The following is a 26398-nucleotide window of genomic DNA, read 5'->3' on the forward strand; positions in this document are numbered from 1 at the left end:
GTACAGCATGGGAAGTGATGTTTTTTGATGTAATGTAATGTTGAAGTTTATTATTATTATTATTATATTTATGGTGTCTTGTCAGCCTGCGTGAGCCGAGCACTTAGGGTTGACACAAGTCAAACAGAATGAAACTGAACTGATCGTTGCTTGGCAGGAGCTTAGTGTTTCGATCTAGACGCAGGACTCATTAACAATCCCGTTCCATATCATTTCTCGCTGTAACGATGTAATGTCATGTTTCCCTTCAGCTCCTGACGTTGTTATCAAAACTTCACTACAAAACTGCAGCAGAATAGTAAAACACAAACTTCCAGCGGCTGTCAGTCTTCTCCTCAGTATGGATGTGTTTTTGTTTCGTCCTTGTCTCACAGGAACATGATCATTTCACAGCACTGGGACAGTTTTTTGGTGCAGGAAGCTGCACTTACTGGTTATGGTTTGGTTGGGGGTGGGGGGGGTGGTGGGATGGGGGTGGGGGTGGGGGGCGGGTCCTGCAGTGAAGTCCCTGCCCCCCAAGCCTGTTGATTGACGCGCACCAGTGGCTCCTCCTCTGTCTTTTCCTCCCTCCCCCTTCGTTTTCCAGTGTAGTGCGTTGATTTCATACCAAAGTCATACTTAACATTCCACTTATACTGTCAAACCTCTGAGAAATATTACGGAAAACTGCTCGGCGCCAAATTATAACAAAGTTCCTAAATTGACCAGCTGCCTTCATTGAACAGAAGAAGGTGACTGCCAGAATAAAAAGGTGAGTTCTCCACAAATCTCTCCTCTTTCTGTCTGGAGCCTCTTTTTTTTTTTTTCCTGAGGAGTTTTTTCATGCCGCTTGACTCGGTGAAGTTTTCAGATCATTGTCATTTTTTACATTTTTCCGTGGAGCTCCCTGCGTTGGGAGGGAAGAAAACATTTGCAGATTGATAGTCTATTGTGTTTGACTTTCCCAGGGTGCAGGGATATCTTTGACACACTCTATACAATCCTGTTTCCAGCCGCAGAGCGCTCACTGAAAAATAGCATTTCTTTTGACAGCAGAGATCTGGGCCAATATGTTTGTTTTCTGTGTCGCACAGTTCATACCTGGATCCAGCTCCTCCAGCGTCGCTCCTCAAGGGGAATTCAACAGTTGTAGAGACTGCCGACAGACACGGAGACAGGCACACAACAGCGATTTTGAGGAATACACACAACTTCCACAGTCTGGTCTGGACCTGTGCATCACCCAAAGGTGAGACAAGTTCAGCTGCTGTTCGTCCGCAAAGAAGTCCAGAGCAGGTTTACTGGTTTCCAGCAAGACAGGGAAAAATAAATTCAAAGAAATAAATGAGAAAATACTAGAACTGCTAGAAGGACATAAATAAGACTAAAACATCAACTGCAATTTCTTTACAGCTTTAAAATCAGGAGTGGGTTCAATATTTAAACAGTGGCACTCGGGGATTGAAAATTCCTCATTTTTAAATTTATGTAGTTTAAATTAGAAAATAAAACACTTTCACACATTTAGATCTACTTGTTCAATTTTTTAATACATACACAGACTTTATTTATGAACACATCCTGCACATGCACATGGATATATTGAACAATATGAAGCACAAAGTTAAACCCATCAGATTTACAATGGTACAGGCAAATAGAAAGTAAATACAGGGTGGAAATTACACATAATTTTAACATTTCAACTGGAGTAAATGTGACTTACAGCTTAAAGAAGAACAAAATTCAGGTAAATTCAGGAATGTGTATGAGTTGATATATTTTAATTTCTAAAATCTTTCACCTGACATTTTATTGTGTAATAATATGTACATTACTAAAACTCTATAATACATATATAAACATTTAAATGACTTTACAGCATCTGTTTAAATATCTTTATTTCCTTTACAAGTTATTTTGAGCCAACACATAGGACATGTGGTGATACTCTGCAAAGTCCCACTAAATACATAATTCATAGGTGAGGATCTGAGATGCATGGATATGTATGCAGGCTAATTGTATAATTACATGAGGCCCAACTCAGCTCACACCTGCTCTCGGGCTGTGTTGTTAGCTCAGGCGCTGGTAACTTTTTGACAGTGCCAAACGTTTCAGCCGGTTAGAGACGACATTTTAGCACCTCCTTCATCCTAAATTTGTACGGTCACATGAGCTGCAGCCTTAAATCACTGCTAGTCAACAGGTTTGTCTAAACAGCAGAATGCAGTCCGTCAGGTTAGTTACAGCAAGCTGAATAATGTGTTAATGGTTCTTTTTGGTAACTGTTAGTGTGGGTTTGTGCAGCGGTCCCTAAACTTATGAAATGAAATATCATGCCGGTAAATGTTTTATATATTCTCAGAGATTTTCACCAGATTTGTGGGGAAACAAAGCTCTGCAGCAGTTGTTACTGCTCCGTCTGTTATCCATGTGACCGTAAATTTAAAGAAGACGGGTGGGTTTTTTGTTTTTGGTAAATTTAAAGACGCCTAATGAGGTTTTTGAAGCAAGAAACTGTCTGTTTGTGTCACAATCTATTGTGCAACTCTGATTAAAAGGATGATCAGATATTTTAGGCCAAGCTGTTTTTTTCCAGTTGGTCATGTTGGGTCACGGTTGAGAGGCCAAATCTACAGTTTGAGCCCTTCATATGAGCTACTTTCTATTAACATGTGGAAACGATGTTCTGAAATGAAACAAGCAGCCAGTACAACCAAACAATGTGCTCTTGGTAAATGAGACACGCCAAGATGCCTAATAATAGATTTCAATGCTGATGGGTAAGTCTGGAAAGGATTAAGAATTCTGCTGCTCCGACAGATTCCCCCTCATTGTTTTCATGCAGCATGAACGCACCAGGCCTTCGAATGTACAATGTGGTCTTTTTTTTTTCCTCGAACATACTTCATGTTTCTCAGTCGTTGTGGACTCAGCATAAATGCTTGTGTGAGATTTAAATTCAAGGAGAAAGTTTTACAACCTCACCCGTGTCACGGAGGTCAATTAGATTACTTGGGGTAATATCCCCTCAAAGTGGTCGTTTTCTCTCATTTCTTTTTTCTCTCCAGCTGCTTTCCTTCAGGCTGTTTGTCAGAGAGAAGAGTTAATGAGCATGTGTTCTCTTGATGAGGGTTAAACAGTCTTTAACTTTATGATGTTTTTTTGATTTTTAAAGATGTGTAATCAAACTGTAGAGATGCTGCGGATTTTCCAGATAACATGTAGTATTCTGCTCACTCCGGTCCTGAGGCACATCCTTTCTTTGCACTGGAGAGTGTTTACTTTGGATGCAGGTCTGTTGACCGTTTGTCAGCGGCAGCTTCACCCGTTTGTGTTAAACCCACAGAAGAATGGCTAATGAGCTTCTGCCCATTTGTGTAGCCTGCTTTTTAGCACCATCCTCACAAGTGCTAGTCCAAATGGTGGACACTTAGCCCTCTGTCAACCCAGATCTGAACAAATACCACTTATAACTGTGTGGTGAGCACACAGGAGGCCTCAGAGAAAAGCCTGCAGCTTTCAGCAGAAGAACATTGATGACAATATGCAGTTTGACCCTCACTAGCAGATGTTGGGCTAAAGAGCGCAGTTATCGCGATGAAGATCGTATTGTGCCTTGAGAGATTTATTACAGTGATACAGCTCATGAAGAAGAAAACAAACTGTAAGGGGTTGCAACCCAATTTAATCAAGTATATCTTTAAACATATACCGGTTACTTTGCTCTCAGAGTCCCATTTATCAACATTGTATTCACGCTAATGCACTGCACATGCTTACATATCCTCCAAACCATGCGGTTTTCACACATAAGCTTTCTGGCCTCCTGTTCAGACCACTCAGGGGAGGAGCCAGGGAGTGGCCTAGAACAGTGTAGTCTTTGTGTCAGTTGTCCCCAAGTTGCAAAACGTTTCAGTTGTTCTTTCTGTGGCGACCAATTGTTTTCAGTGATGTTCCACATAAAAATGTTCTAAAGAGGAGAAGCTCGGAAAGAAATGTCAGTGAGAGTATGTGTGTCAGTGTCTGTGGCCACTCCAGCCTCCATTAGAGATAACAGTAGACTCACTCTCACACTGGGCCCGTCTGGTGTTTCAGAGATGCGTGTGTGGCCTGTGTGTCGCACTAGAGCTCTAGTGACCCAAGGGCACTCATGTGAAACCTCTTTAATCCCTGTGCTCAGAGTGTTTGGAGCTGTGGGTTGATCTCCTTCTTTAGCACAGAGTTATTTCTTTTGGGTGTTAGTAATCTAAAACAGCACAGGTGTCCAAGTGAGTTTGAGCATGGTCGGACCTTTTTGAGTGCGTGTGCATGCGTTGAACGTGCGACAGCGCAACAAGTATTGACCCTGGCTCAGATTTTCATGTCTAATTGTATTTTTCCCCTGTAAAAAGCCCCTCTATGTGGCCCTGATGAAAGCCGCGGCTGCTTTAAATGCCTTGTTCCACAATTTATATGGTTAGATGAGTTATTGGCTGGTGCATTCTGCTGCAAAGTTATGCATGTCTTAAAGGTTTCACAGATTATGGCTTCAAACCGCTCCCCTCACCACAAAATGACCAATTCAGGCTAGAATGGCCTCTCCGCTATGTTCCTTGGAAATTTTCCGATTAAAATGCTGATTCAGGCTGTTAAAAAAAAAAAAAAGCACTCTGGCACACTCGCGTCTCTTTGTGTCAGTCTTTCCCTCTTCAGCTGGATTAAGGCTTAATTCTCTGAAAGTGTGACAATTCAAGGTAGACCGCATCGCCAGGAGCATCCAGTTTTAAAAGAGAGCAACGAATGAATGAATCAGGCCTTATGTTCTTACATACTCTGGCTCGACGTGTGCTGTTATTTATCTGCCTGATCCTCACCGTGACTCACGTAGGAAACCAGTAAGCTCCTCTTACCTCAGAGTGTGTTAGTCTGTTTCCACTCTGTGTCATTTGTTTACAAGAAAACAACAAATAAGGGTCACATGTGGTGGTTTTTATGGCGTAAACGCTTGAAATTTCTTCCAAGTCGGACGATTCTGACACAGAAAAAGAGAACGTTCATTCCTTGCATTGTTGTTTTTCATGGGCATGCATCTGTCTTGACAAGGGGTGCATGTGTTGTGTGTGTGCCTCTCAACTTTTTGCTCTACTTCTTTCTGCCTCTTGCCGTGTGAGCTGTTGGCCGTCCGTCCCTCCTCTCACTCTCAGCTCTGATTGTTTCCTGAGCACCGTGCCAGATAGGAAGTAGGAGGAAGTTATTGGAGGAGCTGGAGAGAATTTATTAGGGCCAAACACAGGAGGGAAAGGGGAGGGTGGTGACTGTGATTTTTGGGAGATGGGGCACGATCTTTCATAAGTCTGAGGAAGGCAGCGGTGTCTGCAGCAAATGTTGCGCAGACAGACCCATTCTCATGCCAGCACATTGTATTTAATTTATCCCGTAAACCATAAAGGATCTATATACTCATAAACATGTACATTTGCTCGTGTGTATTTGTGTCAGGAGGTATAAGGCAGCACTTCCAGTTCTTGTCAGAGAGCAGCTTTGCTGGACTGGAACCTAAAATGTTTTCTTTATCTGTAATCTGACCTTAGAGAGCAGCTGCTCCTTCTGCCGCCAAGTCCTGTTGTTTCCCCTGTCAAGTGTGTGTTTGTGTGGCTGTTGGTGTGTGGAGGGGGTTTCAGGGTGACAGAGAGAGAGCTCTACATCTGTGAGCACCCTTCAGCCTTAACAAGATGTGAGTTTTAGGCGGTGGATTTTTTCTTTTTACTGCGTGTAAAAGTTCAGTCCAGTGAAGGTATGTTTAACTCTCAGCTAAGCAGGAGGGCTTTTGACTGCCAGCAGGGGTCTGTTCTTTGCCAACAAGTGTCCAAACACCAATGATGTCCACGCTAAGCTGGCTGCATTCATAAATTATGTTTATTGTTGGGGGTCAGAAAGGAGACTTTTTTCCATCCAGATGAAAACTGCCTTTTTTCTCCCCTGAGAATGAAGCTTGCAGCAACTTTACAAAGTCAGACTTTTTAAAGACAGGAAGAAATCTTGTTTATCACTTAGCAAACAGATGGGGTTATATATATACATACTGCCAGCGGGCAAAGATGGAGAGAAAAGCAAACACAACAGCCTTGATAGATCAACAGTGGAAGAGACAGATTTGAAGGAAATCTGTTAACAATCTGCTTTAGGACATGAGTCAGTGAAATTGAGTCATGGTAGGTTGTGGACAGATGAAGGAAGTTGATTTCCACATAGTGTTTGTGTGCGAATCAACATTTAGCCTGAAAACAGTACATAATATAAACAATACGTATTATCAAAACCCGTAATAGAAATTCCTTGTTTTTCTGTGTTTCAATCGTCACCTTAAAGATGCTTTAATCAGTATTTTTACATTAATAACAGAAAACGTGACTATGTGTAATCTGGAACAGGATGCTTGTAATGATGAATACGTGGAGAGGTATCATACGTACCTACTCTGCAGTTTTGTTTTGTTTTTTATCTTCTTTTTGCCCTGAGCTCTCTTCCATTTTCAGCCCTAAAGCCCAGATTCACTGCCTCCAAAAAGAAGATCGACAAAGTTAGGAGATGTCTGGTGGAAGCTTTAACTGAAACTTAAGAGCAAAGATACAAATTATTAGCCACCATAAACATGACCCCAAATGTATAATAATACATTTAAAAAAGAAAATTTTTATTATATGCTGTAACTGTTTCAGTGTGTTAGCACATATTTAACAAAGGAAGCAAACAAAAAACTTCTTAGATTTAGATTTTTCTAATATCTATTTCTATTTATAACTAAATTTGAAACCCACTACCAGCTCTAGAGGACACGTCTATCTATCTTTCTTATCTAATGTCATTAGAAGTCAACATGCTGACCTATTAAAGCCAATACAAAATAAAATAAACAAAACTGATGCACCTAAGCACAGTTCTTAAAGCACCTCAACAAAATATTCCCAATGTTAATGTTATTTTTGCTTTATTACAGAGCATGTCATTCCAGTGGTGAAGATGTATATAAATGCCATTTGATTCTTTAGGTCCCACAGTGTTAAATGCACTGACCTTTCTGTCGGACCTGAGAAAACACATGCATGTGCTGTTTTTTGTGTTCCTTCTGGTATTTACAGCATTTTAACGAGTAACATCAAAAAGATTGCTTTTACGCATCTAGCTCAGGGCATTTTGACATCATTAAAATAAAAGTTTCTCTGGCTGTTGCTTAAGAGAAGAAGCCAGTTTCTGTTGAAATTCTGTGAGAAACCGCAGACCAAGTGGGGAAACACGTAAGTGGGACTAGAGAATCAAACTAATAACATGTGAAATGAACAGCAACATTTTAAATAAATAAATGTACCACCTATTAGTTATCTAGTGCACACACACTGTGTCTAACTGGTTTTTCCTTAACTCGGTGGCATGGCTCTCATGGTGCCACGTTTAGCCTCTGAATACGTTTCTATGACCCATTCTGTTTAGTCTTTAAACGTCAGTAGGTCCGACAAATGTTCTTTTCCCACCAGTGTACTGAAGAAGAGATGTTTCCATCAGGCCGTAAAAAAATAAAATAGGAGACATGACAGAGTCATTTTGATTCAAGGTCTTTGAATTCCACTGCGTAAGTAAAAACCCATCTGGTTGGTCCATCTGAGTGTACCAAAATGATCTCATGCTTAGTGGATAATAAAATAGAGGAATAAAAATTACCAGTGTAAAACAATAGAAATCCTCACCTATAAAATGTGAAGTTGATATTACGGAAACACTAGGACTGTGTTTGTGTTCTTGCCTGTAGGTGTTTGTAAGGGATTTCCTACATTCTGTGACGCACCTAAACAAATGTCGGTGTTGGAATCCCTTTCCTGATTTAGGTTGTATTGACAGCTTTCCTGCATGTGACCCAGCGGCCTGACAGTGACTCAGTAGAATTACTGGAATTCATTGGGTCATTTCACCACACACAGTCCCGTCTGGGAAGAAAGAAGAAAATGTAGTATGGGTGCTAACAAACTCAGTTCGGTTCATAGATGGAGCTGGAGCAGAGATAAGCCGACTGCTGAAAACAGACTGCAAGGTGATCACTGTGCTGGGAAAATGGGAAAAGGGATTCTGGGGCATGAATGGCGCCGTTTGAATGAACTCGAGAGGAGCATAGCTTTGCAGGGTTATTTACATTCCTGCTACACATTGGAATTCTGTAGCATGTTGGTCTCAGAGTCCCGTGGCCTGACTCCCAGAAAGTGGGAGGGGAGGTGTGTCCCTCATTTTTGTGTTAAATGTGAGAGCTGCATGTCATTCAGTCAAGATATGTAATAAACTCTCCCATCTGACAAAGGCCTGAAGGAGTCACAGACAGGTTTGTGCTTGAAACCAAGGCTGCAGCTGATAATTATTAGCACTATTCAATACCCTGCATTCAGGTGATTTTGACTAATTGTGTGGTATATAAAATAGACAGGTTTAGAAAATAATTAGTTTTTCTTAAAGGATAAAGTGAAATTTCCATTGTTTTGTTTGATCACCCAGTCTAAAACCAATGGATGGGGACATAATTCTTAACTTTGTAAGCGATATTTACTATTGAGAAGCTGGAACTGTAAAATGAAAACTGTAAATGATAAATTAATCAATGTTGCTTACTGCTTTTCTTTGCAAATAATGTGCTCTGTGCAATCGTCAAACTAGTTGTTGCATTTGAGTCCTTAAAACTGTCCCTGTAACTTTATGTACCACTCATCATGAAGTCATGAGCGTGGTCCTGATTTGAATCCTGTGATTCCACTGGAGGATGTATTGAAAAACGGCTCCGCTGACAATGCTCTCCCTCTAGTTCGAGCTCTGAACGTCACGAAGCGGGAGCATGTTCACTGCTGATGTTGCATTCCAGCTGGAACAATCCCACTGTTTTCCAAACCCGAAAGTGGACGCCTAAATTGGACAACACCCCCCACCTTCCCCAACACCCCCCCTCCCCACCGCCCCGACGCCTCCCCCATACACACCCCCTTTTCCCCCTCTGCTCTCAAACCAACCAACCCACCCACCACCCACTCCTCCCATGCACACATCCCCTGGTCTCCTGTCCTTATTTGGGTAGAGACGTTCTGAGTGCTGGGTGGAGAGGGGGGAGGCGGAGGAGGGAGGGTGTTGGGTTGACACAAGGGAGGCAGAAGGCGAAACAGTGAGCACTCACAGCCCTTTCTTAATAAGGACATGTCTGGAATTCAGGCCCGTCTATCGGAGGAGAGCCTCTTTTTTTTGCTGTACCTCACTTGAGCATTCTCTTGTTCGCACTCGGAGCGCCGGAGCTCCAGATCTGTGTGTTACACACAGCGTCCTTTGCTGCTCTTAACAGCTCACTGTGCAGAGGAGGTTTGCTGTGTTTTCTCTCCTATAATTGGAGATAAACAATAGAGCAACCGCCCTTTCCTCCCTCATTGTGCCACAAGTTTTTTGGTTACTCTCCCATCTTTCCAGTAGCTGTTGCCTCTCAGCACCTGTGCATTCATTAATAAAATACTTTCTTTTTTGGTTTCTGTCTTTGGGACACCGAGGACACTTTGTAAAGTATCATTTATTCTTACAGTTAAACTAACCCTGACTCTATTCATATGTAGTTGGGAGGCACGGGTGGGGATCCAGCCGTGGGATCTGTGAGGACTGAGATGGATCACTTGAGCTACTGATGAGTGCTCAGTTTCAGTGTTGAGCTTTCACACCATGACCCTGTTGAAAATCATCCACCCTAACCTCGACTCTCTCAGCTAAAATTAGCAGCTTGACTTGTGGATATTTGTCAAACTATCATTTGGGTTCAATTCTATGGAAGCACATACTAATACCGGGCTACTCGCCTTTGATCTCTTGTAAATTCCTCTAAACGATGATGTGGAGGGAAAGGAAGCATCACTAATCCTCCACCTCGGCCTTTTCAGCAGTTTGTGGTTTTTGGATGGTTCGGTGTAACTACACAATTCACGTGTCTGAATGTTTTCAAATAATAACAGATGGACAGAGCAGAGAAAGCAGGTTTTCTTTCATGCCATGTTTATTGATTCACATGGGAGTTAAAATATTTTTCAATATTATTTGTCAGATTTCTTCAGAGGTAAAGTTAAAATAATTGTACATTTGATTGGATGATTGCAATTTATCCACTGAAACACACATTTCTATATTGATCTGTTACATGATATCTGTCAACATCTGCAGAAATGCTGAAGAAGTAATAGGAGCATCCTCGGAGTCTCACAGTTACCTCATAGACTTCCATTTCAGAAACAACACAATGCTGAAAAGGCAGCTTGAAAAATACTTAAGATCTTCGCCTGCAGTCAGCCATAAGCCAACCACATTGGGACACAGTTCCCAGACCACAAGAATTTTTGAGGCCAGTACTGATTAGTGAGGTCTTTAAACTTTGTTTTATGGAATATCTTGAATTCATTTGGCCATTTCAGAAAAATAAAATCGAGGAAATTATAGTAATGATTACAGTTAGCATTGTTTATTCATACCAATTTAACGACTGTAATAAAGAAAATGTAAAAGGAAGCCAAAGCTTTGACCTATAGAAGAATGATGTTCTTAAGTCAAGTTGATCATTAACTGTAGTTTACACAAACTTTCTTTGCAGCTACATAAATAATTGTATTTTTTGGATGTATAATTATTCATAAATACAGACAGTTATAATAATTGTATTCTATTGATCCTACTGACAACCAGTTAAAAACATTTTCCGGATATTATGGTCATTGTATCATAAATTCAATAGAAGGACACAATGTGAGACATGTATTCACTGTGCTGACCTGTTGTCTAAAGCTGCTGTAGATGAATGCTGAGACCTCTGATGAATGAATGAAATTTGGTCATTCAACACAAACATCAAAGGTTTTCAGGTTTCCACATTCTTGCCAAACTCAGTACAAGTGTCTGTAGTTATTGGGTGTGACACTTTTTCAACATGCCCTTTGAAAATTTGTGATTTTGGGTCATATCAAACTGACTTGATTTGATTCGATGACCTGCAGTTCTAGCTGTGGCCACCTCACTAAAATGTATACGGCCAGTTTGTGCTGGTATTTTCAATCATTCAGCATAAATCTGGCTACAAAACTGAGATGGAATTTGGTCTGGCTGCTACTTATTCTCTTGACTGACTTTCTTTGTATTGCAACACCTGTAATATCCGGCAGCTGTACAAACTGTGGTTGAAGCAGATAAGAATGCTTTTGATTAGGGAAAATATTGAATGAGGCCTGACTTTGTGATTGTTTCCCTTTGGATAAACAATATATCCTTAAAGTATAGGGAATATAATAATATTTGTTATTTTGCTTTTATTACTGAAAGCCACAACCTTTCTGTCGGGGCCATAAATATTTAAACATAAGTGACAAATATAGCATAGAAGTATTTTGATACTCAAACTAGAAATATTTGTTGGAGACTATTTTGAGCTATGGATTTGGTGCGATTTGCTGCAAACAAGCTTTAACAGCAGCATGATGGTGTATATAACACAAAAGAAATAACAATTATCCTGTCATAAAGAATGTCATTAGTCATCCACTGATGGGGTTTTAATCATTTATACACAACAACGGGGCATTACTTCACAGGGAAATAAACTAAATCAGATTTTGGCTACACAGATAATTCTTTTTGGTCACAATAACAACACCAAACTTATCCTTTAACTTGCTTTCAGGCCAACCAAGGCTGACGGCTTGCGTCACATGTGGTGTCTTACATTGTTTCGGTGTCATGCATTGAATGAAAACATCTAAACATCTTGTATCATGTTTTCCACAGATCCTCCTACAGATTCTTTGATACTGGGGCTCGGGGTTGAGCCCAGGGGGAGCCGCCACCATTGCGTCCAACGAGTGGAGTGCCAACGGTAGCCCAGAAGATGGGCTGGACGGGGACAATGAAGACAAGACCATGGACGGGGATGCTGAGGGCGTGTGGAGCCCAGATATTGAGCAGAGCTTCCAGGAGGCCCTTGCCATCTACCCACCCTGTGGCAGAAGGAAAATCATCCTGTCAGATGAGGGAAAAATGTATGGTGAGTACACTGGGTAACAGCCAGAAGAATAAGAGAACAGCCATTACATGGAAATCACTTCTATAATGAATGCGCAAAAATGAGAAAACCAGCCATTCCACAAAGATTTGTGGCTGAAAGAAAACAAACATCCACCATAGTGTCCTAAAAAGAAAGGAGAAAAGCAGGTTTTTTTTTTTTGACTGCACTGATTTCACAGCTTCGACACAGAGGTGAATGTTTTCTTACCACGCAGAGTCCTACTTAACAAGTCTCAGCCTGTTGTGCTGTGACCCAGGAGCAGGTTCTTCCAGTCGCACCAGCACTCTCAGAGCTGGTTATTGCTGTTCTGAGAGCATCTCAGCTCCTCTCTGCTTGATTTACACCTGTCTTTTTCTTTACAGCCTGTTTGCTTGCCCACTGTTTTATGGCTCCTTCTCTTCCTCACGACGCTTTCAGTTGCAAAACCTGCTCTTAGTTTTTTTTTTTTTTTTTCTTTTGGTTTGTTTGTTTCTTCCCACACTGATAACACTGGGAGAGTTTTGCCTTTAGGTGACTGGTTGAAGCTGGTTTCTAGAGAAGTGTTGCGTTTGATGCTGAATGGCTCGGTTAAATCAGCAATAATTAGCACAGCGGGATTCAAGACTCAAAACAAAAACACCCCATCGGGATGTTGTTCTGTCAAAGGTTTTAAACATGCACATGGTTTCAGAATAGTTATGCTGTTTCCTGCAGTGTGTTCATTAAATTGCAGGTGTTGAGCCCTTAATGTCTTGAAAAAACTCCATATGGATAAGTTGGCAAGTGCTTTGGAGCTTTGGTTCACTGGCATCCAGGTGTAAGAAATTGAACACATTTGTGATTCATTATTTCGAACCCGCTTTCCCGTTCTTATTGTTGAGACAGCGCACGCTCTGCTAATTAGATTTAGCATTTGAAGTTAGACATTTTGCTGAACAGTAATAAATGTTGATTGACGGGAATTGAGCTGCTTTCTTCACTGTTTTTCTTGGCCTTGTCCTCAACAAACCTCTGTTTGGTTTTGTGAAATTATGTTTTTTTTTTCGCCATCGTAACTCAAACCATGCTTTGTAAGAAGTTCCTACCCTTTAATTATTGTCCATCTTGTCTGAAAAACTTGAAATCAATTCTGACTTCAGTGTAACCGCAAAAACCATCATTCATTGCCACCAAAGTCTCAGACAGACTGTCTTTTTTAAAAGCATTAGTGTTTGTTTTTAAAGCACTGCTTTTGGGTTGGCTTTTCTTCGCTTCGCGTCAGATGGGATTCTTTTGTCGTGATGCATCCAAGATGGAATCTCACCCTCTCATTCGTCATGCACATTTGGTTATTCATACCTGAGATAACTCTGCCGCTGTTGCAGCGTTTCTAGAACAGAAAAACAAATGCAAAGATGGATTAAACTCTTTTGCAAATGATAAGAATTGATTTAGCATTTCTGATGTATTTGACTACTACTGTAGTGATCGAGTATGACATACATTACATTTTAATTATCACCATTTTGGTTTGTATGGCACATGCTTGAACACAGAAGTACAAAATGACTCTAGTCTATGTACATTAAATATAAATGAGCAGTTATGCCTAAATTTAAAACTAAATAACTCAGCCCTGTTTAGCAGGGCAGTGTTGTGTCTTATACATGAGAATGTCAACAAAGCAGCAGTCTGTGCATAAACCTGCCCCCTTAGCAACAAATTGTCAGGACCCCTTTAAGAGGCCTGTTTTTTTTCTAGAGCACTAAACACCGTCTCTATTTACAATAAGTCATCTAAGGCTGTGCTGGCAGAACCAAGGCATGCCCCAGAAGAAGCCTTCTCACAAGGTGATTACATCAGACATCTCAAAACTGCCCTGACGTGAGGTTAGGGGAATGTTAACAATTGCACTGTATGTAACACAGTCTACCTTGCAGTCCCAGACTCCCAGTGGCCTTCAAATGCAGGCATGTCATCGCTTCCATTGGGAATTCCACTTTTTCTGCCAGTTTTCTTTTTTTTATTTTTTTTTTTTTATTATTTGCTGGGAAACCTTTGCAAATTCCCATTAGCGAGAGCACTGTTTTATGCAGTACATGTGTGTTCTTTGCTCTGCAAACCTGTCTAGACTTCCCAGCTGCGTTGCCAGTCATTTACGCAGCTCAGGGGTGATAAAGAGTTCAAAGGAAAATAACACTCAAATTTAATAATTCACACATGTTAATAATCACCCCGGTTGTTTCTGAACATGAAAAACACTTAAAGGGGCTAAACTGTAGTTTGTGATGTTAAAGAAAATCTGTCAATGGATGTCAAAGCTCTTTTATAAAATGTGTATTATATTATAACATGCTAAGTGTTTTAAACTAGTCAACTGTACTAGAACTCTCAGAAGTTAATCAATAATTAGATAATAAATAAAAAACAAATGCATTTGCAAGTTCCTCTTAAGCTCATTAAATTAAAAGTTATATCTTGCATTAGAACAGGTTTGTTAGGTGCTTTACCAGGAAGTTACTGCCTTCAGCCGAGAAATTGTCGAGCACATAATGAGTGAATAAAATGACAAACGTTATTAAACCCTTGGGGAAATAGTTGTTGGGACAGCTGCAGTAGATGACAGCGCTACTGTGGGGTTTCGGTGTCTTGTCCAAGGACACCTCGACATGTAGCCAGGAGGAACCACTGACCCTGAGGTTTATAGACGACTGCTCGACCAGCTGAGCTACACGTCGCCCCAGTATTTATGCAAAGCTAAGCTAACTGCACCTAACAAACCTAGAATATAAAATTGGCTGCTTCCCAAAATGGTGAACTTTAGATTTATTTGATTTTCCAGTCATATTCTTCCTGAGGATAATTAGCACACTCCTAGTTAAAATTCACTGGTACAGTGCGTGATTATCTGCGGTGTCTTTTGAAGTTTAACTCACGGAAAGTAAAACATCCAAAGAATTACTGCGGTTCAGAGATGTTTGTCATGGTAGACTCAAACTGTTGGCACATTGTACACCTAAGTTCACAGGAAGTATCTTCAGAAAATGCATAAGTAAAAAAATGTGACCTGTCTTGTTTTGCTTTAGGGCTGTGCTGACATGTTGCCTTGCAACCTGCGTTTTCTAGACTTGACAGGTGTGTCAAACCCCAAGCACACACCTCACGGCCTCTCTCTCTCTCGGGTCGTGCAGCTGTCACGACTGCAAATCACTAGTAAAAAAAAAAAAAAAAGATTTCAGTGCTAGAGGGAGACTTGTGCCTGTTCTGACCTTTGAATGTCACATTAGGAATCAGCTCCAGGTTCAGTGCATGTAGAGCGTTGTGAAACAAAATGTATTTAACAGTATAACAGACGGGACAGAGAGGCCCGCAATGATGACTGAGCAGGCCTGGTGCTTCCCTGTCAGCCCCCTCACTGAGATGTTAGGAATGTTTTCAGTCATGGCTGAGCAGTGTGTTAGCAATTTAGGATTACCTCGATGTTATAAGAAGGGAGGAGGGCAGAGAAGGGTGGAGAATGGGTACACGAGAGAGGCAGAGCAGAAAACACGACGGGCGAGCGATGGGGTGGAGGTGGGGGAGGAGAGGTACAGGAGGGTGAAGAGAGATTACCTTTTAGCTCATTATCTTAGCGTGGAAGTGGAAAATTCCAGTGGACATGTAGTAAAAGAAAAAGATAGGCGTGTTCTGTCAGGGAAGAGGTTAAGAATGGCAGCCTACAGCAATCTCTGTGGGTGTTGAGCAATCAACTAGGGACTCGTAAGCTGCTCGAAAAGAGGGTAGAGAAACTGAAAGACAGCGAGTGTGGGTGAAATAAGAGACAGGGAATAATTGAGGCTGTGTATGGGATTGTACAAGTGTGTCTGTATCTGTTTGTATGCACCTGTCATAAACCCCTGTTGTGTGGCTCTGACCCCCCACCAGGTCAAGTCTGAGCAACTCTTGGCTGCCAGGCTGTAGACTGATGACACTGAGATCATGTCCTTGATATTTTATCCTTCAGGCTTTGTGAGAGCAGTGTGTCTCAAATATGGTCAACTAATATAACCTGTCCTGTTGGGTCACTGTTCAAACCAGGCAGAAATACTAATCGTACATAAAATGTGCATGTCCATACATTATTTATTTATTTATTTTTCCCTCCACTGAATAAAGTTGTGGGATTTCTTTTTGTTGTGCTTTTTTTATTATGTTACTCAGAAAGTATTTTATATTATGGTTTTCATGGTTTGCTGTAAAATCTTGAGGTGGTGGATGAAGGATGTGGTGCTTGTGACCTCAGTTCTTCAAAAATCTTTGGCCCTGTGTGCTGCAAAGCTCCTCATTTTCTGTCATGCATTGTTGCTGGTTAAAATATCACAAATGTCAGTCAGTTGTGGAAAACCTGGAGATATCACGTCAGCTAACAGCCACAAAACGTCACAATTCAACAAATGAGCAACAGAAAATATATATTCTCCTATATTTTATCACATATATAGCCACTTTAATTGTAAAAACAGATTGTTTGGTTTTACTTTGATTTTATTTTGAAAGTGTGCTGTGAACCTACGGCTGAACCAGCTCTGGATAATCCTGGGCTTGCCTCATCAACAAGTTCATTTAGCAGCACCTGTATCTCAACATATAATCCTTTGCAAAGAGGTTCTGTTTCTGTGAAACTGATAGCAGGGCTCTGAGGTTGGGACAGTGTGATGCTTTACCCTCTCTGCACCTCAGCTAAAGAGATTGAGGGTGACAGTTGGGTGGGGGTCGAACTGGCATTGTTCTTTCTCTGCCATCCTCTGCTGGGATGGTCGGCAGCAGGTGTTGCTGTCTGTTGCGAGCGGGGTCACACAGTGGTGTTGTTTTGGGAAAACGGGCTGCTTTGCTGCCAGGTGGCAGTTGTTGGCAGAGACAGTGATGGCTTTGTGTTTCCTCCAAGAGTTACTGCATCAGCTGCCCCTTTTGCCCCTTTAACCAACAACCCCCCTACTCGAATCCAACGTCCCTCACCCCGGCTCTAACCTCTGCTTCTGCCGGAGCTGGAAGTGCATACGAGCATGTGTGTGTTCGCCTGAGCTCTGACTGTGTTCGCAGGCCCAGGCCAATCAGACTGGCTAGCACAGATGTGACAGGCTTAGAGGAATGCTAGGAATGCGGAGGCGCTGGAGCAGGCGTGTCCATCCTCAGCCAAGGGAAGAAGGGGAGGGGCTACCTCAGTATCGGCAGACAGTGCTCAGAGCTCTGCTCTGTTGGCCAACCGCCGGGATGACTGGTTGGAGAGTACGGTGAGTGCTGCAAGGAGATGGCCTGCAGTACTTTTATGGTAATTGCACTAACCAGGGCCTTCTGGAGGCCAAGTGCTTGTTTCTCCTGTCATTATGTGTCTGGATACTGAAAGCTGTTAAACTGTTGACTTCCTAGACACACAGTCTATTGTGTGTATCTGTTTGTGGTTAAGACAGCATATCTCGACCAGCTTTCGTTGGTGAAAATTTCTGTCAGCATATTTAGAAGACTTCAGGTCATTATTCATAATAATGATACAACGCTTCAACCTCTCCCTTTGGCCCAATTTTCAGCCACAGAAACCCAGTAAGCGTGACTTGGCAACAAAAAGAACCAAAAAGACTGAAGGACTGATTTTCCCATGAGACAACATAATAATGTTTTTTGCACTTCTCATAGGCTACAGATGATTTTCACTTCATCCCAGCTGTACTTGTGCTGAGAAGGCAGCGCTTGTTGAAGCACATGCTCCGTACTGAATGTAAAGGGGACTATGAAAGCCCAGAATAGAAGTCTATTCTCTGCACAACCTGTTTGTGCAGAATGTCGAGAGCAGATGTTATGTCATTAAAAACATGGTTTTGTTTTCTAAGCACTCTCTGTAGTTAGGCTACAGGGCCATGTGAGCAGACAATAAGGAAGTGTGAAATGAGATATTGACAACTATAGGGGAGGAAAAAAGAAATCAACATAAACGTATCTTATTTTAAATAATAAAATACACTTTAATATGCAGGTCTCTCGTAGGAAACAGAGGTGTTATTGTGGCCTGTGAATCGTGACAAAAGTGTGTTTGCATTGGATTTGGGGATCTCTGGGAAAGGTCACTGGTTTTTTGACATGAGACATGAATTTGTGGTATAACTACAGTGCCACCTTCTGTCCAGTTTAGAGTATAATCATTCATCTAGACGTGATACTTTCTATTTAATGTTTTTTTGTGTGTGTATATTGTTTTTCTGTTCGTCTGTTTTGTGACCTTATTTAATGTTTTTGGTTTGCAGGTCGCAATGAATTGATAGCAAGGTACATAAAGCTGAGGACAGGAAAGACCCGCACGAGAAAACAGGTAAACTAGTTTTAAAGAGTGATTTGAATTTGAATAACCATGCTTGATTTGAGCCTGTGTTACTGATACTCCAAGAAAAAACAGAATTGTCCATTAGAGCAACAACAACTTATGAATGGATTTAAAATTCCTCATGTTTAGTTAAAACCATTACATCTGAACACAGCAGTATGACAGTATAATGGCAATTCCACTCTAGTACAGCTGGAGTAAATAGTGCATTGCTTTGATCCATAGATAAATACACATTTGGTGCTCTAGTGAGTATTTATGACAGCAGGACATTGGTCCTAATAAGAAAAATATCGAATATCTCCAGCCTTAAACTCACTAAATTGTTATTGTTTGCATATACACAAGAATTCCTACTTTGTGCATGTGTGTGTCCTTGGAGGCAAGTTGTGTGCATGCATTTGAGAGCATGTTGTGTTTTTATGCTCAAAACTGTTTCACACCCTTTTAGGTGTCTAGTCACATACAGGTGTTAGCGCGGAAGAAAGTTCGCGAATACCAGGCGGGTATAAAGGTAGGTGTAAACAACCTGCCACCCGGCAACACTGACTGGGCGTCTCTTTCCTCCTTGGTTACGGCTTTTCTCTTTCTTCCCTTGTCTTTTCTCTTCCTGTCTCCTTTTCATCTTCTCTTCTCTTGGCTATTCTTCTGTGCAGGTTTCTAGCCACTTGCAGGTTCTCGCCCGGAGAAAATCTCGCGAGATCCAGTCAAAGCTAAAGGTATGCGCTTCACCGCGGGCTCAGCGGGGCTGGTAAAAGCTTGGCTTTGCACTAACCAGTTCATTTGTGCATATTATCAGTCTTTGCTTTGATGCAAGGCCAGTTCCTACTAGATAAGTGGACAGAAGCTTGGCGAGGAACATTTATTGATTAGGAGTAGCTACAGTCCTGCTTTGTGCCGTGCATGCAGCAAACAGACACTTAACTTCTATTGTACTGTAAGCCTGAGGAGCATTAGTAGTATTTAATCTTACACCTAAAATCTTAGTATTATAGTTTATCTAAACATGCTGTTATGACATGCTGAGTGAAAAGTCATTTAGCTGCATGATGCTTCAGCTCCCTACCTGTTATCTGTACCCGCAATGCGTCTGCAGCATACTGTACTTCTCTGAGACTTCCCTTTCCCCTAAAACTCTCTCGACTTTACTTTTTAGTTGCTCCTCTTAGTTTCTCTAATGTGTCATTGTGTAATGTCTTCTATGAAACAACACAAGTTAAGAATAATCCTTCACTGTTATCATCATATAATTGCTTTTTACTTGTTTTGACTGCCTCTGTTTTTGCATATTCACATATAGAGCCCATAATGCAGATGCATGTAAACACTGACGTAAACATCTGCAGCTGCATTTCCCATACATTAATGATCCATCTTTTCAAAGATGCGATATGCACTTTAGTCCACTTAGTTGGACATAGTGTGATAACCTACAAGGAAATTGATAAACATCCACAAACTTTGAAGAGTAATAGACTAGGAAGTAGCGTAGTAAAGAAGGAACGTCATCTTAAACACAAGTTATACAACTATTCATAGTGAGCCATAACTTCCCTCCATAACTTCTTTATAATACTCTTTTCAGATACTGTCATCCTTATTCAATGTCTCTTTCTCACAACATTTGACAAACATGATCCAGTGATGTTATAATGTTGAAGGTGTGTGAAGTAATACACCTTTAGCGATTTGAACTTTTCCTATTTGCATCGTTTTCATCCAGTTCTAGGAGAAAAAATCTTTTATTATATACTAAATATAAAGATAGTCATCATTCCGATGCTGCCTGATGAAATAAAGAAAACACCCACTCCTAAATATGAGGATAATTTGGTTTTCAGAAGTTTGTTTTTTCCTGAAAGTTGTCCCACATTTGCCCCAATCCCTGAGAGCTATTAAACCGTTTATTAAACTGTCATTCGTGGTATGAATTTTGAGTTGTTGAAAACCATGTCTACACTATGGAAAAAAAAAACTTAATAAATCCTAAATACTAGTACTGCACAGCACTAATGGTTTCTCTCTTTTTTGATTCAGGCGATGAATTTGGTAAGTGAATCTGACTTGTGTAATATGCTTCCCTCCTTGCCTTTGTTTGGCACCACCAGTGCACTGTCCCCTTGCTATGGCCCCCTGCTGGCATGTCGTCCCATTACATTGCTATCTTATAATGAAGCAATGCTTAGGAAATATGCTCTGAGCACAACACTGCTGCACATCCTGCCTTATGTAGAGCAATCCCCTCCGTCTTTGCCAAAAAAAAAAAAAAAACTCTCACTTGCTTTGCACAAGGTTTCGCTCTTTGATTGGGGGTCTACCTTCTGAGGCAGCTTTCCTTTAAAGTCATAGTTAATTTAGGTGAACTGTATTCTCCCTAAAAACATGAGTTACACCAAAAGGTTGAAATATTAAACCAAAAGTTTAATATTGCTTTGTTTTGTAAATCATGTAAATCATCTACGGTGTCACGCACCACGGTTACGTGCTACTTATTTTACATACATAGTGCCACTTTCATCCAGGTAGAGAGGTACTTGCAAATGCAAAACTGCATTCTAAGCTAATGCTCTCTCATCATTCTCTTTTTCCTTGTGGTGATCCTAATAACACACTGATCTTCAATTTGTCTTGTGACCAAAGCTTAAATACTGCTGGGGTGATGCTGCTTTATTGTCTCCATGCTTCTCTTTGCTGTAGTCTGTTAAGCTGCTCTTTCAATTTGAATGAATGAATAAATAAATGTTTTCAATTCATATGCTTCACAACTGCAAATAAAGACATATTACTACTGTCATATCTAGTGGTAGTGATATGTAGAGAATACCACTCAGACACAGTTTTTCTTGTGATAATTTAGGATCTTACAGTCCTGCAGGAGTAGATAATTGTGTATGGTTATGGTTCCACCTTGTGGTTGATGCCATTTGTTCCTGTCCATCTATAGGATCAGGCTTCTAAAGACAAAGCCCTGCAGAACATGGCAGCACTCTCGTCCGCTCAGATCGTCTCTCCGAGTATGATTAAGAATCATCTTCCACCGCTGCCTCCTGCCCCCTATCAATCAACCAGAGTGAGACCTCTTTTAATTGTTCATACAGTTACAGCCTGTAACCACATTTTGTGGTTGTTGCTTGGATTCAATATAATGAAATATTACTTTGGATTTTGCAACATTTAATTTGAGTCAACAATTTATTGTTTTTATTTACTCTCCAGTTCTGGCCTGCTACAATCCCAGGACAGCCTGGACCCTCTCAGGAGTGAGTAAACCCTGATCCCACAAGATTATCAGTGGGGAAACCCTGTGATTTGTAAAGAGAGATACTGTCACGTGAGATGAGTAAATGCTTGAATGAGAGAGTAAATGAGGCAGTTAGGGTTAATGTCACGTGGATATTGTAGGGCATGGTTAACAAATAACGTTTTTGCACACCAGGCTGGTTCTAGATCTCAACCCGGGAAGGACTCCTGGGCTTGGCCGCACCAGCCATGCGTAAGTTCCCCCTAGCCAAAGTCCCACAGTGGGCACAAAGCGGCACTAACTATTGTTCTACACTGTGTTGTACTGTATGTTTCCTGCACTGATATGAACCACCACCAGGCAAATAAACTGCTTCAAAGTTGATTGAGGAAAACAGAATAGGGACAAAAATCTTTGTTTGACATCTTGAGCTTAGTGTAAAAGCACCAAACTTATATACAAATATGAATCAATTTTTTCAATAAAATCCAAAACAAACAATGCTACTTTGCATCATTAACAAGCAGTGAAGCAGGTGGACTTACGCCTAGCTGGTGCAGCAACACATGCTTACACTTTGATACTAACAGAAAAGAACTACAATAGACCCATTTGTGCCAAACACAAAAAACGATTACTGCCCTTATGATGTCTCTGCATTGTTTATATGTCTCTGACTCATGATGCCGTTCGTTATCTTTCAGTATCAAACCTTTTGTACAGCCACCATACCCAAGCCTTTCAGGTCCAGTACCACAACCCATAACAAGTGAGTATGAAGAAGAAATCTGAAAGAGTACCTTGAAGAAAATAAGCCGTAATTTGTGTTAAGGGTGGACTGATTGAATTGCCAATACCAATATGTTGGTGGTATTGCATTTACTCTTGTGTGTGTGCTATTCAGGTTATGAGCCCTTGGCGCCTCCTCCTGCACCAACTGCCACTGCAGTGCCAGTGTGGCAGGACCGGACCATCGCCTCCTCTAAGCTGCGGATGCTGGAGTACTCAGCCTTCATGGAGGTCCAGAGAGACCCCGACAATGTGAGTCAGAGATTACAATAAGGCTTCATATATGGGAATAAACTAAATGCTATGAAGCTTATTAGTTACAGAGAATCTTTTAAAAGTAATTTTAGTAATGAATGACACTGATAAGGGAAAAATTATTAACAAAGGGTAAAAACAGCAGCATCTTTAGTTGGTGTTTGGTGCTGAACCGATAATGTAGTTGATGATCACATCGACCCACCTTCTCTCTTCTATCTCTGTCCACTGCAGTACAGCAAACATCTGTTTGTCCACATTGGGCAGACCAACCCCTCCTACAGTGACCCACTCCTTGAGGCTGTGGACATCCGGCAGATCTACGACAAGTTCCCTGAGAAGAAGGGTGGACTCAAAGAGCTCTATGAGAAAGGCCCTCAGAACGCTTTCTTCCTGGTTAAATTCTGGGTGGGTTGTCATCCTCGTGTTTTTATTGTGCATTTGTCTTCCAATTTTTCTAAATTAATGTTTAATGTAATTTCAAAACGAAAACTTTAAATCCACAATATGCACAATCTTGTAGATCAATAGAAGAAAATAACCAACCAAGTTCCAACATCCACCATTAAAATCAGATCACCAACTGTAGAAATGTAGTTTTTAATAAATGCTACCGATGTTTAATTGTGATGTATTACAGACAAAATAAAAGAAAAACCCAAACATGTTAAGGGTTTCTAGTAGTTTCTGGACATACTGTATGTTAGGGTTGACAACAAGGCTATTATAGTTAGTGTTTTTTTTTTATTTTTTTATTCACAACTTCACACTTTGCAAGTGAGAATCAGTAGCAGCTTATGCAAGCCACTTCCTTTTCATAAGATAGGTACTTATCTTTAGATGGGTCATTTCACAATGTATTGCTTCATCATGTCCACTGGATTTCTCATTCTTTCTGTCTCTACACACATCGTGCTGCCCCATAGACTGTGTACTCAATATGTTGTCCCTCAACATCTAGTCTCAAGAAGAAGCAAACATTATATCTTCCAACTTGACGACTCACATGCCATGAGGTGCTTTTGTTAGAGTTTGTGTAAAATCATGTAATGATCATCACTAATGTGAGAAAATGTGTGCCATCTGCAGGCGGACCTGAACAGCAGCGGCATGCAGGATGGTCCTGGCTCTTTTTACGGTGTCAGTAGCCAGTACGGCAGCATTGAGAACATGACAATCACTGTTTCGACCAAGGTCTGCTCATTTGGCAAGCAGGTTGTCGAAAAAGTAGAGGTAAAACACAAACTATTATGACGCATCCTCACAAGCACAATTATTACAAGACCGACCAGATTGTAGATGGTGCTGGCCTAACTCAAGCTTGATTTCTGTTTTTCTGTCTCTCCTGTGTGTGTTGCAGACCGAGTATGCCCGTCTAGAGGGAGGAAAGTGTGTTTACAGGATCCACCGCTCTCCTATGTGCGAGTACATGATCAACTTTATCCACAAACTCAAACATTTGCCTGAAAAATACATGATGAACAGTGTTCTTGAAAACTTCACTATCCTACAGGTAACACACAGTCATGTTTATCAGATTGTAAACAGAACAGTTATATAGAAATGTACATCTTCTATAATGTATGATGTGATCAACACAACTCATTTCTGTAAATACGAAGCTTCAGCCAGCAGCTGGTTAGCTTACATTTGCACAAAACATTGGAAACACAACACATACAGTAAACTCCCTTCAGACTACAATGTGTCATCTATACTGATTGGAAATTTACAGTACATACGTATGATAGGGAACTGAAAGTTTATTCAATTCAGTTGTTAAACAATTCCTTTAATCTTTTCTCTTCAGGTGGTGACGAACCGTGACACCCAGGAGACCTTGCTCTGTATAGCGTTTGTTTTTGAGGTTTCCACGAGTGAACACGGAGCTCAGTATCATGTCTACAGACTTGTTAAAGACTAACAGCTCTTCAGGGAGGTTTTGGAAAAACCAGATGAAAGCGTGACACAATCTCTCTTCAACCAGCTCAACCATCCAGGAAAAACTACAAAAACACTCAAACAATGCTCGACCGAACTAACAAGGACACATTTTAAAGCTTTAAAAGTGTGCGCAAGGAAAAGAAAGAGTGAATCTCAATGTGCCGACACACAAAGAAATTTTTGAAGAATTACGGATTTGACGAACAAGTAGCTACTTTCCATGTGTTTTAAACATGCTTTAGATGAAGTGGGTCACTTTTGCCAAGGTAACTGATGGAGCCTGAAATGTTTTATTGAGGGACTGAGAATGTGTTTAAGGATAAAAAAATGTATATGGTTTCCAAGGGAATGCACTCTGAGAAATTAGAGAAGTTTATATAAGATTGAACAAGTAGAGAGGACAGGACCACCGAAGAGGAAAACCAGAGCCAAGTGGTGTTCTTGCAGTAGGTTTGTTAGAAAAAGTGCCTTTTCTCCAAAGATGATATCATTGCCTGCCACTTTGGATTGCCTTTTTTACTACCTCTTATTTTTAAATGAACACATGAATATAAAAAAGGTGTATTTTGTCAAAGAAATTGGAAAGAAACCTTTCAGATCTAGATCTTCTGAGACAGTCTTTGTATTGGAGCACACAAAGGAACGGGATGGAATAACTAATTTTTACTTAGTCTGTCGTTTTACAAACAAAAAAACGAAGTTTTACAGTCAAAGTGTACAGCAAGAAGGTTCATTGTGTTACCGTATTATTAAGGTTCTGCTTTTTTATGTTTTATTACACGTTTTTTTTTTTTTTTTAAATCAGGTCTTACAAGCATCTATTGACACTATAACTGATGTTTGACAATAAGGATGTCTCGTGCCATTGCTAGCCTGACATAAAGCCAGGGCTTTGCCATCCTTAGGAGATCCCCTGTTATTTCTCTCTGTTTGAAGACGTGTGCTTGGTTGCACTTAAAAGATCAAAAAGTGGGGTGAAACAACAGCAGTGCTTATTTTCTGCCTTGAGTTATGTAGCCTAATTAAAAAATCAAATGTTTCTGTACTGTGAGTCAGTGGAATCTAAAGGAATATGTGTTACATAGGAGTATTTTTTGGGGGGGGGGGGGATGGAGGGTGGGGCTTTATGTTCATATTTGTGATCAAGTAACTCAGCACAGAGACCGTGGTTAAAGTGGAGAGAAGTTAATCACTGTTTCTTTTGTTTAAAAAAGAGATTGTATGCTGTGAAGCCGGTTCATTTGCTTCACCCTTCTCCGTGTAATGTGTGGAGAAGCATTCATTGATAAAAGTTCAGCTTTGATATTTAAGACATTTTTTTTTTTACTGACTTTACACATGAAATCGTTTTGAAAATCCAACTAAATAATTGTCTTGAATGTGAGCTGTCGTCTCTGTGCTGTGGAGTATGACCATTGATTGTTATTTATAGGGTTGTAAAGCATATAGCGGGAGGGCAGGGGAGGGGTCGCGGAGATGTATTGATCTGTGTTCATTACAATGGAGATGTTAAGTATTGCAGGAGTCATGCTAGAGACAGGATTAACTGCTATCCCATGGGTCCTGCTAGACGAGTGTCTACTCTGTGTGGTTCACTGGACAATTTTGCTATTAAAGTTAAAATTTAAGATATTTTATGTCAGAATAATTGCACCTGGATTTGAATGTCATATTTCACAAGCTAGACACAATAACACTCCTCCAATAGCAGGTTTCTCACTTTATCTTTTATACAGACCTTTTTTTTGTTGTTGTTGTTGTTGTTGCCATTATCATGATTAATGTTTTG

The 26398-nt window shown here is 40.7% G+C and overlaps 1 protein-coding gene across 3 annotated transcripts; it reads left to right on the forward strand.

The window, feature by feature from the left end:
* Positions 1–592: 592 nt before the first annotated feature.
* On the forward strand, positions 593–24657 carry LOC113154223 (transcriptional enhancer factor TEF-5). Of its 3 annotated transcripts, XM_026348292.1 has the most exons (15): positions 593–751; positions 1074–1228; positions 11794–12049; positions 18304–18368; positions 18832–18894; positions 20418–20429; positions 21325–21450; positions 21597–21640; positions 21817–21873; positions 22326–22390; positions 22526–22662; positions 22900–23073; positions 23755–23898; positions 24026–24178; positions 24476–24657. In XM_026348292.1, exons 3-15 carry the CDS (start codon positions 11926–11928, stop codon positions 24587–24589), a joined length of 1278 nt encoding a protein of 425 aa, XP_026204077.1. In that variant the 5' UTR covers positions 593–751; positions 1074–1228; positions 11794–11925; the 3' UTR covers positions 24590–24657. The 3 variants fall into 3 exon arrangements, with proteins under 3 accessions (XP_026204077.1, XP_026204079.1, XP_026204078.1); XM_026348294.1 differs by lacking the exon at positions 21817–21873; XM_026348293.1 differs by lacking the exon at positions 20418–20429.
* Positions 24658–26398: the final 1741 nt, after the last annotated feature.

Source organism: Anabas testudineus, chromosome 5 (genome assembly GCF_900324465.2).
Source record: "Anabas testudineus chromosome 5, fAnaTes1.2, whole genome shotgun sequence".
Lineage (NCBI taxonomy): Eukaryota > Metazoa > Chordata > Actinopteri > Anabantiformes > Anabantidae > Anabas > Anabas testudineus.

What these genes read in the sequence shown, in the direction of transcription:
- LOC113154223 (XM_026348292.1), top strand. Translation starts at nt 11,926, where the DNA reads ATGGACGGGGATGCTGAGGGCGTGTGGAGCCCAGATATTGAGCAGAGC. An exon ending in AGACCCGCACGAGAAAACAG is followed by an intron (nt 18,369 to 18,831) that starts GTAAACTAGTTT and finishes ACACCCTTTTAG; the next exon opens with GTGTCTAGTCACATACAGGT. An exon ending in AGGTTGTCGAAAAAGTAGAG is followed by an intron (nt 23,899 to 24,025) that starts GTAAAACACAAA and finishes TGTGTGTTGCAG; the next exon opens with ACCGAGTATGCCCGTCTAGA.